This window comes from Calonectris borealis, chromosome 8, assembly GCF_964195595.1.
Source record: "Calonectris borealis chromosome 8, bCalBor7.hap1.2, whole genome shotgun sequence".
NCBI classification, from domain to species: Eukaryota; Metazoa; Chordata; class Aves; order Procellariiformes; family Procellariidae; genus Calonectris; species Calonectris borealis.
Genome location: NC_134319.1, coordinates 8,304,149 through 8,317,693, shown reverse-complemented (window position 1 = coordinate 8,317,693; position 13,545 = coordinate 8,304,149). Strand labels below are relative to the sequence as shown.

The following is a 13,545-nucleotide window of genomic DNA, read 5'->3' as shown; positions in this document are numbered from 1 at the left end:
ACTGCTCTGCCAGGTCAGCCAGTTAATTTATTAGGAACTCGGCACAGAACTGTTACACAATTCTGCTGCTGTCGAGCCTCATACATGCTTTTCAGTAAACTCCTGGGGAAGGCAGGGTGGCGGGTGCTTCTTTTTTTAAAGCAGGATCTTCAGAGCAGCAATTTACAATTTTTATGTTGGCTTCCACTGTATTAATGAGATTATGAAGTAGTGAAGAACGGCATAGAGGCCATAGGGGAAAGCAGGGATGAAATGAACGGTGTGAGAAAATTGTGATCCCACTCTTGGAAGTTGTTCCTGTGATTAAAAAGAATACTGAGTCCTTTTTTCTTTGTTTCTTGTGTTTCAACAGGGCAGAGTTTAGGGTATGGATTCGTTAACTATATTGATCCAAAGGATGCAGAGAAAGCCATTAACACTTTAAATGGACTCAGACTCCAGACCAAAACCATAAAGGTAAGACAATATAAAACACCTTTTGCTCAGTTCAGGAAGCGGAGAAAGTAGTTGAAATGGTTTCTGGCGATTTCATCACTATTTTAATCTCCATTGTAAGGGGCACTCAGCTAACAAGCTCCTCCTTGGAACAATGGGAGGACGTGCAGAAGATCAAATATCTCTTCTCTGAAATTGCTGCTGTGGTATGGGGGGGAAACTAACAGGAAGCTCCTTAAAGCATTGCAGTGAGGCTTAAACGTAGAATAAAACAGCCGTAGTGATACAGTTATCCACGAACAGACGTGAAGTACGTGACGGTGTATTCATAAGTTACACATTTTCTTGTGTTTTAATGGGAAATACCTTGACATGGAAGTCTCTTTTAGTGACACTCATATCATTATCAGGTGTTGAAGGTATGTTTCTCTGAAGTTAGAATATGTCATTCTCAAAAAAAAAAACCACTAAACATTTTTTCTCAATTTCCCCATGCTTAGTTTGATTTATTCTTTTAAAAGCTGGAGGGATTAGAGATCCCGCTGAAGTCCCTCATTTCATTGTTGTAATAGACCATTAGTTATTCAACGACCTTCTTTAGTGGTCTCACAAGAAAAGCAAGTTTCTACACTGTCACGTTTTTTGCTGCATGGCTGCTAAAGCTTTTTTGAAACTGCTTGCGGAAGATATCCACATCCTGTATTCTGACAAATAATACAGCTTAAGGAATGTGAATCAAAAAATTGAAGGGGAACAAACAGCAGATCTGATTCAAATTATCTGAAGCTACTTTGATCATATTTGAATGCTGGCTTTTGATTTGTACCATTTTGTTAATTTTTCTTCTGTGCTTAATTTGTGTTTCAAAGCCAAAAATGTTAAAGAATATAAAAATAGAATTTTTACTTCTGAAAATATTGGTACGAATAATGTCAGTGATTTCATATCTTCCAAAAAAGATACCGTATGGTCAATACTTTAGTTGTACTTACGCTTTCTCACTAAAGGTTTTGGTTTGGACAAAGTGGTATTCCCTAAAGCAAAAATATTTGTTGGATTCCTGTGCATCTCTAAGGATTGTTTCAAGCAAGCTTTTCCCTGGTCTGTTTGATTAGTGAAGAGCAGAAGTCCTGAGCTGAGGGTTATGAAAGTGGTGGAGTAGCTGCATGGATTCTATAGAGAAAGCTGCTTCCAAAGCTCCCTTAAACCAGCCAGGTTCCATCCCATAGAAATGTATGTGGGCCATATATCAAAATGCTCACAGCATGATTTTGTAGAGTTAAATAGAAAAACTTACAGGAATATGTAAGGCAAAGCAGCAAATCTACCGTCTTATCTACTGCTGCAGGTGGAAATACATGCTCGGACTCAGCAGTTTCCGCTTACAGTGAAAAGTTGAGCAGTAAGTTGCTCTCCAAATTGCTTTTAAAAGCGCGTTATCAGGAAAAATATAAAATTTTGAAAGTACTAACCTATCTTCTAACTACTTTATTAAAAACTCAGTAGAACTTGAAAAGTCTAGATCAGTTTTTAATCAGCACTTTTATATTGTGAACATTATTCAGCGTTAGCAAAGGTGCTACATTTCTTGTCCTAAGTACCTATGTTGCTTTGCCTCTGCTTTTTTTGATTTTTGTGAGCCAGAGCAATGCTACTGCATTCATAATATTCCAAGGTTACAAGAAACATAAGCTACAAAAAGGCCTCCAAAAACTCCAACCCACCGCAATTATTATTTTACATTTCTCTCATATGCAAAATTAAACCAGTATGCCTTCCTTTTTATCGCCTATGGTAAGATTTTTGTTATCCAGGAACTTCCCATGCTAAAACATCTTTGTGGAATGTTTTTTCTTTTTTTTTTTTTAATTCAGTATAAATTTTATGAATACGAGTAGTTTATTAGGTTTGGGTTTTTCGTACTTATTTATAGCTAGTAGACTTTTATAGAATACATGACATTTTGTTGGGCTCTTTAAAGCTGTTAAACTTTAATAATAAGCAAAGAGGTTGACCGAACCGACATGCACAGGAGCCGCATAATTTCTTCAGTGATCGGGAAGATATGTATAGGCTTTTTCTTAAATAAAATTGTTTTCAAGTAAGTGTTTATGCAGTTGCCTAAAACCAACCCAAGGGAGCCTTCTATTCAAGCTTTGGACACATGGACGTCTAATTGGCAGTTTCCAACCCAATTTTTAATTGCAGAATCACACGCGATTACCTCACCTTGCCCCCTTGGGTTTTTTTGTATTTTTAATTATGTTTTGCTCTTAGAAATCTTAATAAATTAGGTCTGCTTCCCTAGTACTGTGTGGTGGGGATGGTGGTTTCCCAATGCTCACGCTAGCTGAGTGGCAACTCGTGTGTTTTTACCGCTCCCGGCCGTGCCCGTGTCACCGGAGGGGTCCCTCGTTTCCAAATGGTTGCAAAGTGGCGAGAAATCGCACTGGGTGCCGCTGACGCCTCCTAGCTTGCCTGTTGCCCCCGCACGCCCCTTTCCAGCATCTCGCTGTGATTTATTGTAAGGTTGAAGTGTATTAATTCATAGAATAGCTATATTTAATTGTCAGAGACGATTACTTTAGTCTAGCTAGATGTCCTTTACAGTTACTAAAAATGCACTTCTGGTGCATTAAAAAAGCCTGTCTCAAAGGAACATATAGAAAGGGATTTGGTGGCGTATAGTTTTGTAGGCTAAAAAATATTCAATTAAATACTAGAATAACATTGATCTGGAAGAGTACCGGAGCATTACCTTGTTCTGTTTCCTTCGTGAGTGTGGTTGGGTTTTACGCCCCAGAATGAATCTGTAATGTCCTGTAGATGGATAGGCTGAACCTTGGCCTCTGCCCATGTACGCTGGGTAGCTGCAGCCCTGCAGGTAGCATTTCTCTGGCTACCTTTTGTTTGGAAGCTGTTTTGATGGAAAGTTGAAATGTATAATCTGTGAAAGCCCTTCTACAGGGGCAAATTACTTCTGCTTGCCAAGGTCACCTTGGTCCTGCTGGCTGTGTCCATCTCCCTGCTCACACAGTCGTGGGCTCTGCTGTCCCTTGCACCTGGAGTGAACGTGAGCTGGCTCTGGGGGGTCATATTTGCACTCACTTTTTGACCCCTCGAGGCTTAATTCCTGTTTAAAAAAAAATATATATTTTCTGCATGTGTCCCCAAATCCTGTTTTTCTTACTCTGTAACATTTTCGTGGCAGCTTAATGTTCTCCGTCTCCTGATGCCTCGCAGAACAGCCATGCAGTCACAGGAGGAACTGGTTTTATGGCAGGATCAGCAAAACAGCTAGGCACAGTCTGCTCTCAGATGTGCGGACTAGAATAACTGAAGAAATGTTCTTTTTATTATTTCATTGTTACAATAAATAATCCCTTTTCACTGTAGCAGCTAAAATATTTATGTGCATTTTATTTAAGTCAATGATGCCCTTTCAAGTCAAAGTCGAGAGGTGACTATTTACAGAATATCTGTTTGGGGAAGGCATTGAAGGAAGTGTTACGCGTTTGGTAATAGGTTATAGACGCTATGTTCCTCCTCAGCATAGCGCATATTTTATTTACACCATTTCGTAGCAGCATCATCTTGTGAGGGAGAAGGGCTTCACTTTATTTTTACAGCTAAAGCTTGACATAATTCTACAAAACAGCTTAGGATGAGGGAAGATACAGTGTGTGTGGAAATAAATATATATTCCAGAAATTGAATCTATTTTTAGAAATTAAATTTGCCCATCCGTAAAAGCATATGAAAGGTCACTGCTGCTGTTGAAGATTGCCTGGCAATTCAGTTGCATCAGATATCAGAAAGAAAATAAGATGTGTGATGCATGGGGTACAGATTGTTTAAACTGTGCTGCTTTGCCCTGGAAAAAAAGGACAGCGTCTGAAAGGATGCGAAGGAAGCGTTTTACAATTTACATGGGGATTCAGGTGACCTGGCTTCATGTCGGGGGATGCTGGAACAAGGGCGGAACAGAGTTTTGAAAGGAAGTTAAAAATCTAAAAAAAGCCAATGACCCCCTGCAGCGTGGTCTTGTGTCCCCCCCTCCTTCCTTGTCCCTGTCGCCTGAGAAGTAGGTTGGTTTCTTCCTTCCCTCGCAGGGCAGGCAGCACGCCGTGACACTGCTGGAGCAAAGGGAGAAGTCCCGGGGAGGGGAGAAGGGATCTGGGTTCTCTGAGCCCTTGGTGCCTTCCACTCTTTCAATCCATCAAATCTATCAGATGGTAAAATACCAGACAGATAGGCTCATTCCTCTGTGGTCAGAGGCTTTCTCTAATTATTTTCATTTTCAGTTAAGTTGAATAAATAACATGAAATATAGCGACTGCTATTTTGACACTTCCTGTTGTTAGTTCAAAATGTTTATTTCTGCTTTACTCTCCTGTTGTGATCAATAGGATTGGATGGTCCTGGTTTAAAATGCAGTGAATAGGGCTGTGGGAGAAAGTAATTCTGTTTTCTGGAAATAAAGTAGTAACATTACTGCTCAAAGATCTTGCTATTTATCTTGGTTTCTCTGGCGTTTTTCAAAATGTCAGATATTTCTACAAGGTTTAGGCTCTAAATCTGTCCATGTTAATTCTTGTGATTGCCTGCAAAACTACAAACCATCCGGTCGCTGTAGGGTAACCAAATAACAGCAACCTCGGACTTCTCCGTCCTACAAAGTCATTTCTCAAGAAGATTGCCCTCCCGTCGTGCTCAGCAGGTGCAGGACGCACAGGGCAGGGGAGGAGGAAGGCTGCGGCAGCCAGCGATGGGGAAGAGAGCTGCATCCCCTGCACCCTGTCCCAAACCGCTTGGGAGGTACGGGGAGGGGACTTAAACCCAACAACTTGCGTTGCAGCCAGAGAGGGCTGGCTTGCTGCTAGTTACAGTAGCGGAGCTCTGATGTTGGGTGCCCTTGGTGCAACTCTCCGCCGAAAATGCTGTGTTTTCCCACTCGTATTTTCCTGTAGCCTCCCCGGGGGCTACCTGCCACCGAGCCAGCCGGCCACCACCTGCAGCTGCTTCTCCCAGTGAAGAGATGGGATGTTGCGCAAGGCCGGGTGGTAAGGGGAGGGTGTACGGAGAGATCTGGGGGTACTCTGATTTGTGGGAGAGCTGGGGAAAACGAAATACAGAGAGGAAGGCACAGAGAGGGCTTAGGTGTTTTGTGAGGCAGAGGAGATGGAGGGTCTCAGGGGATGGAAGACGCTGGGAGGATCTGAGCATGTTGGGCTGCGGTGCAGAGGGGTTTGCATTCTTCAGCTTCCCGTGTATGCAGTTGCATTGGGCTCCCCGTGCGTACAGGGACGCAGCGTGTGCTGCACCCGCGTGCTCTGCCGGCTCTCCGCTGCCTTCAGGCGCGCTCGGCTGCGTTTCCCCCTGAGCTCCAGCAAAGCTTTGTAGAGGGTAGAGGTGTAAAAAAAGCATGCGCTCCTTTCCATCCCTGAAAATTCAGATCACAGGCATTTACAAGCTGCAGATTTGGGATGTAGTTGTTCTACAGTTCCTTTTAAAATTAAGGTAATTGCTTGTTCTGTTTTGTGGTAGCTCAGAGTTAGCCATAAGAGGGGTCATCTGCTGTGACTGCTGCACCCCAGGACAAAGCCTTGGACAAGAAACTGAAGGTGCTGCAGACCTGGAAAGCCTCAACTAAGTTTACTTCATTTTCGCTCTCCAGGAGCCTCTGTCTGCGTAACCTTTTGGACTTTGTAGTGCTTATTAACAATCCTCCTCCACCCTTTGTGCCCCTAGTGGTGCTGCGGCTCGAAGGACCTTTCAGTGCTGCACCTGAAGGTTCAGATTTGGCTCTGCTGCTTTCAGCAGGCACCAGAGAGTCTTTACCTGTTAGTTTTGTGCATCTTCTCTTAATCGAGATTTCCCTTTTAACTGCTTCACTTCTGCCAATGAATCCTTTTCATTCCACGGAGCCAGAGCAATTATTTCTCTTAGCCCTGCTCTTAATACAGCCAGAGTGCTTCTAGGTTATTATCTATGCATGCCTTTCCTGAAATGACGGGATAGACCATTGTATCTCACCTGCAATCATAATTAATCCCAGTAAAATGGCATTGAACAGTAAAGTGCATCGTCACTCCCCTCCATCCCCCAGCCAAGGGCTTGGAGAAGAGAAAGGACAAAGCAGTGCAAGCGGTGGATGTGAAAATATTCCAGACTTTGGTCTTTAGCCTCTGGACCAGAGGGTTTTTGTGTGTGATTGTTCTGTCAAAGCATGTAGCTTTCACAGAAAGGTTTCTTAATTTTGTGCAAAACCACAGATTTAGGGCCTGGATGAGGACCGGGGAGGGGTCTCTTCTGGCCATAGCCCATCCTCCGGCGTTAAGCAGATTTGACTTCTGGTTTTGTACATGTGTGAAACAAGTGAGATTGTACTTATTTACACATGTGAAGCTCTTTGAGCGGTCGTGTTAAAGCACTTGCAGTGCACACCAGTGGGGTAAGAGGCAGCAAGTGAAGGAAGGGTTGTCCCCATTTTACACAGGTTTGGACCTCGGGCAGAAAAAAGCAAAGTGACTCACGCCAAAAGTCATGCAAGAACTCCTACATCTCAGAGCGTGTCATGCAAAGAGACAAAGCAAAGTCTTTCAGAATTCTTAAGGTCACCAAGAAGTTTAGTATTTTTGAGTGTTACACAAACATTTTTTTTGAAAACTGCCACCAGAGTCACTTAACACTGACTGCACCTGACCTGCTCGTGGCTGGAGAGATGTCCCAGGGATTGCAGGTACCATTGGTGTGGTGGTTCGGTGGCCTGTGGACGCCTGTGCTGCCGTGCAGCGCTCTGCTTAAAGGCTCCTGACTAGTCTCGCGTTCCCCGGGTGAGTAACGCTAGATGCAGAGCAAGACATGCATCTCCTTGGAGAAGTTTTGTTTTTGAAAGGCACAAGCTGCTAGGTTGCTGGTCAGCAGGTGTTTTGGCTGGGGCAGGGCGGCTCTGCTGGCAGAGCACATCCTTTCAGGGAAGGACGATGCCATTCCTCTTCGGAGCAGACGGGAGTTGTGAGATTATTCTGACTTGCTCCACCAAAAAAAAAATCTTTGGGAGGAGGCTTCTAGAAATGGAGTTTGAGGAGTCCAGGATTAGCATATGAGCTGAAGGCATCTCTTCTGATGAGCAGCTGCGAAGGGGTTAAGTGTCAGTGTTAGATGGTTGCTGTTAAATGTCCAGCGCCTTGCCTCTGTAAGACGCGTTCATGCCTGTGGGTGCTTTTGCTGTGGGCTCTGACTCGGAAAGACCAAACTGCTTCAATTTCTGTTCTGAAGAGTTTTGAGGTTAGAAATTTTTCAAAAAGTTTTCTACGTGGGAAAATGGGTAGGAAATCAATAGGGAAGATAATTACTTTAACTTGAAGATATTTTCTGTGCTTCTGAACAAAAGTGTGCATTACCATGGAAGATATGAAATGCTGGACTTTATGACCGCAGTAGTGTTTGGAGACAGTGGTGCAGACTCTTAAGAGGTGGCTGCTTATGCTAAAGAGAAGCCCTTACACAGTCCGATGTTCAATGTCAGATGAGAAATATCCTAGCAAATGTTTTTTACAGTTAGTGTGTATATTTATAGAAACTTAACGTCGGAGGCCAGCAAGCCGTAAAATGGATTGTACAATATTTTATCTTCCTCGCAAATTTGACCGAAGAACTCCTAAATGATCTTATGCAGTGAAATATAACACCATCGTTCGACCTCCAACCGTCACACAATGGACAAACATTTTAATGCTGAGAAATGCCTGGATCAAACAGTAGCTTGGCATACTCCAGTTCATTTATTTGAATTTCTTGTGGTGGCTAGGATTTCCATATTCTTTTCTTTTTCAGCACACTGTTTCATTATAGGGCGCAAACACTGCCGTGAGCAAAGAAACCATTCTTAAGTGTGAACATAAAGAATTAATGCAGCATCCTCACCCTCGAAGTGCTTTGCAGTTTTCAGTGATAAAATGGGAGGTGGTTTTGGTTCCCATTTTAACTTTCACAGCACAAGGAGCTTCTGGTCTGTGGAGGGTCAGGGTGGGTGCTTTCTTCCTTTCATAGCTAACACACAGGAGGAGATCCCGTCCTCAGCACTAACTGAATAATAGCTTGAAAGCAGGATGGCGTGGTCTAACCAATCGATTTGTCATTGGCTGAACCTGAGAGGGAAAATGAAAAAGATTCAAAAGCAGATAAATAATTGACACTACTAGCCTTGAGTCCATTCAGCTTGCAACCTTTTCTCCTTGATATTAAAGACAGCTGAGTTGCTTTTGGCAGCTTCTTTCTTTGGCCCAGGCTCCCCTGCAACCTGAATGTTTGATTGCGGGAGGAAATAAAAACTGGACCTGAGCAGCGATGGGTGTTTACGTGTGCTGTGAATAGACGGATTTGTGTGTGCGCAGTCTCTCCTTCCACTGCGTGGCCTGCAAGAGCAGAGCATTTACTGTATGTTGAAGGATATATATATATAAAATGTCAGGCACTCGGTGCTTCAGGAAGTAGTGTTTTTTGCATATCCCAATACTTTTCATCTTCCCTGTAAATGTGGCATTTGGTTAATGAATGTGCCAGAGTGAGAAAACCCAAAGGAAACCCCTGGCTGTTTTCCCGGGAACTTTATTAATTTTGCAGCTCTCAGTTTTGAGGAATAGGTAAGGTCCCTACCCCCACTCCAGAGAGGCTCTTAAGTGTTTTTTAAACTGTTATTCCTGAAGTAGGTTAAACTGTAGGTGTCTGAAGCCTTGCAGTACCCTCTCAAGGCATTGCAGAGCGTGGAAAGAGTCTGCTTTTCTGAATGCCCGGGCGCAGGGTATAAATGAGAAGCCACTGACAGGAGACCACCAAACCAAGCACAGCCAAAATCGGTGATTTTTGGCACGGTATCTGTGGGTGAAAGCACAGTGTAGTTGCCCCTGGTGTCCCCACGCACCTGGCTTGATCTTCGTTACATAAAAGCCAAGTGGTGCCCTGTGTGTTCTGGTCCTGGAGCGTCAGAGGGGTGTTTGGGACCAGCGATTAAGTGACTTAAATGCTGCACCTCATCAGGAGCTCATGGGCTGTGAGGTCCTAAATCGCTGAGGCACAAAATAGTTTTCCACCCCAATATACTTCTCCCTTTCAGTGCTGATCTCGGCACCTGAAGGTTTCTCTGCTCGTTATGTCTGCTTGTGCCTTTGTGCTCTTGCCTGAGCCTGCCTCAGTTGATGCAAACATTCTATCTAATCTTTTTTTCACATTTCTTCCCTGAAATTTTTCCACCTCCTCTCTCTAGCCTTCTCTGTAAATGTTAGATTTAAAAGGTTATGTACAAACATGTAAGTTATAAAGAAGTTGCCAAAAACCTTAAAATCTAGAATCTTTAGAGTTTGTCTGCTATTATGCAGAGAAGATTGTGGAAGCAAATATTAGTCATTCACATCATTTTCAGTGTTGAGTCAACGTCTATTTTTAGGTGTGGAGCACATAGACAACTCTTTGACACATAAAACACATGAAGACATCCATTTGACATCATTTGTGTTTGGGCTAAGGCTCAGGAAGAGGGGAGAACTGAAATCATTGTATTCATGACGGGACCCCCCATTTCCTTCCAAGACACATTTTAAGGACATGTAGGAAAGTACTGACCGGTTTATATTTAAATAAATCAAGATGAAGTGCAAAATCCTCAGGTTTGGATCCAATGCTATTTCAGATGTGCTGCAAAGTAAATCTTCGTGATCCGTGCTCAACACTTGCCATTAGTAGGAAGTATTTTTATTATGTTAAATGTGTGTATTCTAAATGTATGTATTTTAAAAGTGCAGAAGGCTTTTTATGCACGTACTATAATTACAAATCTGATTCATAGGTAGAAGAGCAGTTAAGAGAGACTTGATTTAATAATTTTCCAACAGCATATACATGCAGTGCCTCAGCTGGATTTTCTTGTTTGCATGGTCATAATATTTTATGGTCTGGTTCTGGGCTTATAGTGCAAGGGAAGTTCTTGTGATAAATTGCGGATATGATAATGAGTGTCAGTATACAGTTCCCGGAGCAGATGTTCATTTAGTCTAATTTCACCAGTACTTTACTGTTCATCCAGAACAGATCTTGCCAGCTCAGGATGAAAACAACAAAGAGAGCACAAAAGATCACTCTGCAAATAGCCTGATCTGTTTCAGATACTTGGAGGGGGGGAGGAATAAAACATACTGGAACTTGAGTGCTTCGTATGTGCTAAGGTTGTTATATGTTGGATACAGTAAATCATCCATACACCCACAGCCCATAGGGGTAAATTTACAAAGCCGTGCGTAGGAAGTTGCACGTTAATCTACCTCTGAACAATAGTTATTTTATGCCTGCACTTAAAGAACCCTTGCGTTTGTTTTTAAGGTCTCTCTAGCTCTTCCTTTGTTCTTGCAGCCTTTCCTGGCTTTCTTAGTTTTGCAGAAGAGGTAGCGTCTGAACTGAAAGGTTATTGCTTGTGAAAGAACAGAAAATAATCTGTCTGTTTAAAATGCAAAGGGTGGCTCTAGCTTACTAATACACCTTTCTCTTTCTTCTGTCTGCAGGTGTCATATGCCCGTCCAAGTTCAGCATCGATCAGAGATGCGAACTTGTATGTCAGCGGCCTTCCGAAAACAATGACCCAGAAAGAATTAGAGCAGTTATTCTCACAATATGGGCGCATCATCACCTCACGGATTCTGGTTGATCAAGTCACAGGTTAAAAGAAAACTTTTCTTGATACATGCATGTTTTTCTGGAAATGGCATTGCTGGCAGTTGAGTTTTAGGACAGTATGACTTTCGGTGTAAAACGCAGTACCTGGTTCTTCATAAGCGTAACTGTTTGGAGGCATAACTGCTGCCTCTTTAATGAGGTATCTCAAAATGCAGAATGTTGTTTACTTAAAATCGTTATATTAAATACAGTAGGGGCTGATTTTGGAGAACACAGCTGGGGAAGGGCATTTTTCTTTATAGCGCTTCCTGTAATTTGCAAGCTGTGTGTTCTGTGAAGTCAAAACCAACATTCAGTTCGTTTCATAGATGAGGCTGTTCCTACAAATATTCATCTGTTCACGTGTTTTTACTTCCCAGGGGTTTCTCGAGGTGTGGGATTTATCCGTTTTGATAAGAGAATAGAGGCAGAAGAAGCCATAAAGGGACTAAATGGCCAGAAGCCTAGTGGTGCTACAGAACCAATTACTGTGAAGTTTGCCAATAACCCCAGCCAGAAAACAAGCCAGGCACTCCTTTCACAGCTGTATCAGTCTCCCAACAGACGCTACCCTGGACCACTTCACCACCAGGCTCAGAGATTCAGGTAATTACCTGGAAAAGAACTGAAGTTTCACCAGCGACAACAGTGTGGGGCAGGTGCTGCATAGGAAAACACACTTTAGTTGCGTAGGCTGACCTGATTTCCTTTGTAAAATTAAATATTCTTTCCTGGAGAATGAGGAGGAAAAGCTGCTGACAGCAGTAGTCATGTTATATTTACTAAAACAGCTGAAGTATTGTACAATCAGATCTCGTGAAGTCTCATAGAAAAAGGAAGGACAGAATAGAGTTACACTGATAATCAAATGAGCAGTGACTATCCTGTTCTTTCTCATTTTTTTGGTAATGCTTTTATTTTCTGCTATATTACTACAGTTTTGATGCAGCTTAGACTTTGATGTTAATGACAGTGGTTTGGTAGCAGGAAAAAAGCTGAGTCTGTTCCAGTCAGCAGCAGTATCATTAAATTTATTAGCCTGAGATATCTGCTCTTAGTATAAAGAGACCTTGTATTAGTCTTTGGTGTGATTCTTCAGATACTTTCGGAGATGTTTTATGCTCTGTATCGGGAATATACTGTTTCCATCTGATACGTAAGCCAGAGTTAGCAATACATGATGTTCTCATTGGTTTTATATTTGATGATAACTTTCAGGCAACGTAGCATTCAAATAAAAAGTCTGCCTTCAACAAAAGAAAACTGGGACAGATTCGTGTAACTGAGTTGCATACTGGCTTTAGAGAATTATTCAAAAGTAATTTTAGTTTTTCAGTGAAAAGTGCTAATGAATTAAAGATGATAAAAAAAAAGTCAGTCATCGGATACATTAAATTTACGCTTGTTTTTGTGTCTTTGGCACACAGCTGTGTCCATTGAGGTTATCACTGAATCATTCCATGGACAGAACTCTAGTGTGCTCCCATGGAAGGCAGATGATTATATTGTGAAAAATTTGGGTGGTCATTTGGATTGACATATCATGGAGGATTAATACTAAATATATGTAATATAGTGGGGAGAAAGTACTATATTAAAGCAGTTAGAATCAAGAATTTTTCCAGTTCCAGCAGTTTTGGACTGTAACACACTATTTCCAAGTTAACTGTAAATACAAGGTGAACAGTTGAATTATTTGCAAAAATTTCATACTAATACTGTCTAAAAAAGACAAATCAGAAGTGGATTTTTTTAAAACCAAACCCTGGAAATTAAGGTTTTCTCAAAGACTGTAGACAAGTTAAAAATGACTTTAAATGCTGTGGTGGAAATTTAAGCACAACCTCAGACTTAACAAAGCAGGCTGGGAGTTGTTAGGCTCCTTAGATGTGTGGGAAACTTGTTGAACGTTTCTTCTTTGAAAATGGAACGCTATTAATAATAGTTCCATTGAGCGATCTTGCCATCTGTGAGACATTAACCCAAAGACCCTCCTTCTCTTTTCAGGCTGGACAATTTGCTTAATATGGCCTATGGCGTAAAGAGGTAATTAGAATTCCACAGATTGCCAGATGTCCGTGTTGGCACAGATTGGTGCTACAATTTATTTTTTTTTAATTCACTAACTTTATTTTTTTTTTAATTCCTTCTTTTCTTCCACCAGCATGTCAAATTCTTTTTAAGTTTGGACTTCAGTTGGTTTTGTTACTTTAAAGGCCACACACACAAATTCTGTGGGTTTTTTCAACCTGTTTTTTATTTACAGGTGGGCTTCTCAAATGGTTTAGGTGCAACAGCTACAAGCATTCAAACTGCAGTTGTCCTGTGAAATAGCACTTTTTCCAGAATCAGAACTATTAACTTAAGTTCTTAAGAAAATCTCCGATCTGATAATGGAAAATT

The 13,545-nt window shown here is 41.9% G+C and overlaps 1 protein-coding gene across 1 annotated transcript in view; it reads left to right on the top strand.

Moving 5' to 3' along the window:
• Positions 1–13,545, top strand: part of ELAVL4 (ELAV like RNA binding protein 4) — a 40,987-nt gene that overhangs the window by 22,966 nt on the left and 4,476 nt on the right. Inside the window, 4 exon segments of the mRNA XM_075155800.1 lie at positions 353–456; positions 10,992–11,145; positions 11,523–11,748; positions 13,150–13,188. Of these exon segments, the coding sequence (XP_075011901.1) occupies positions 353–456; positions 10,992–11,145; positions 11,523–11,748; positions 13,150–13,188 (523 nt within the window).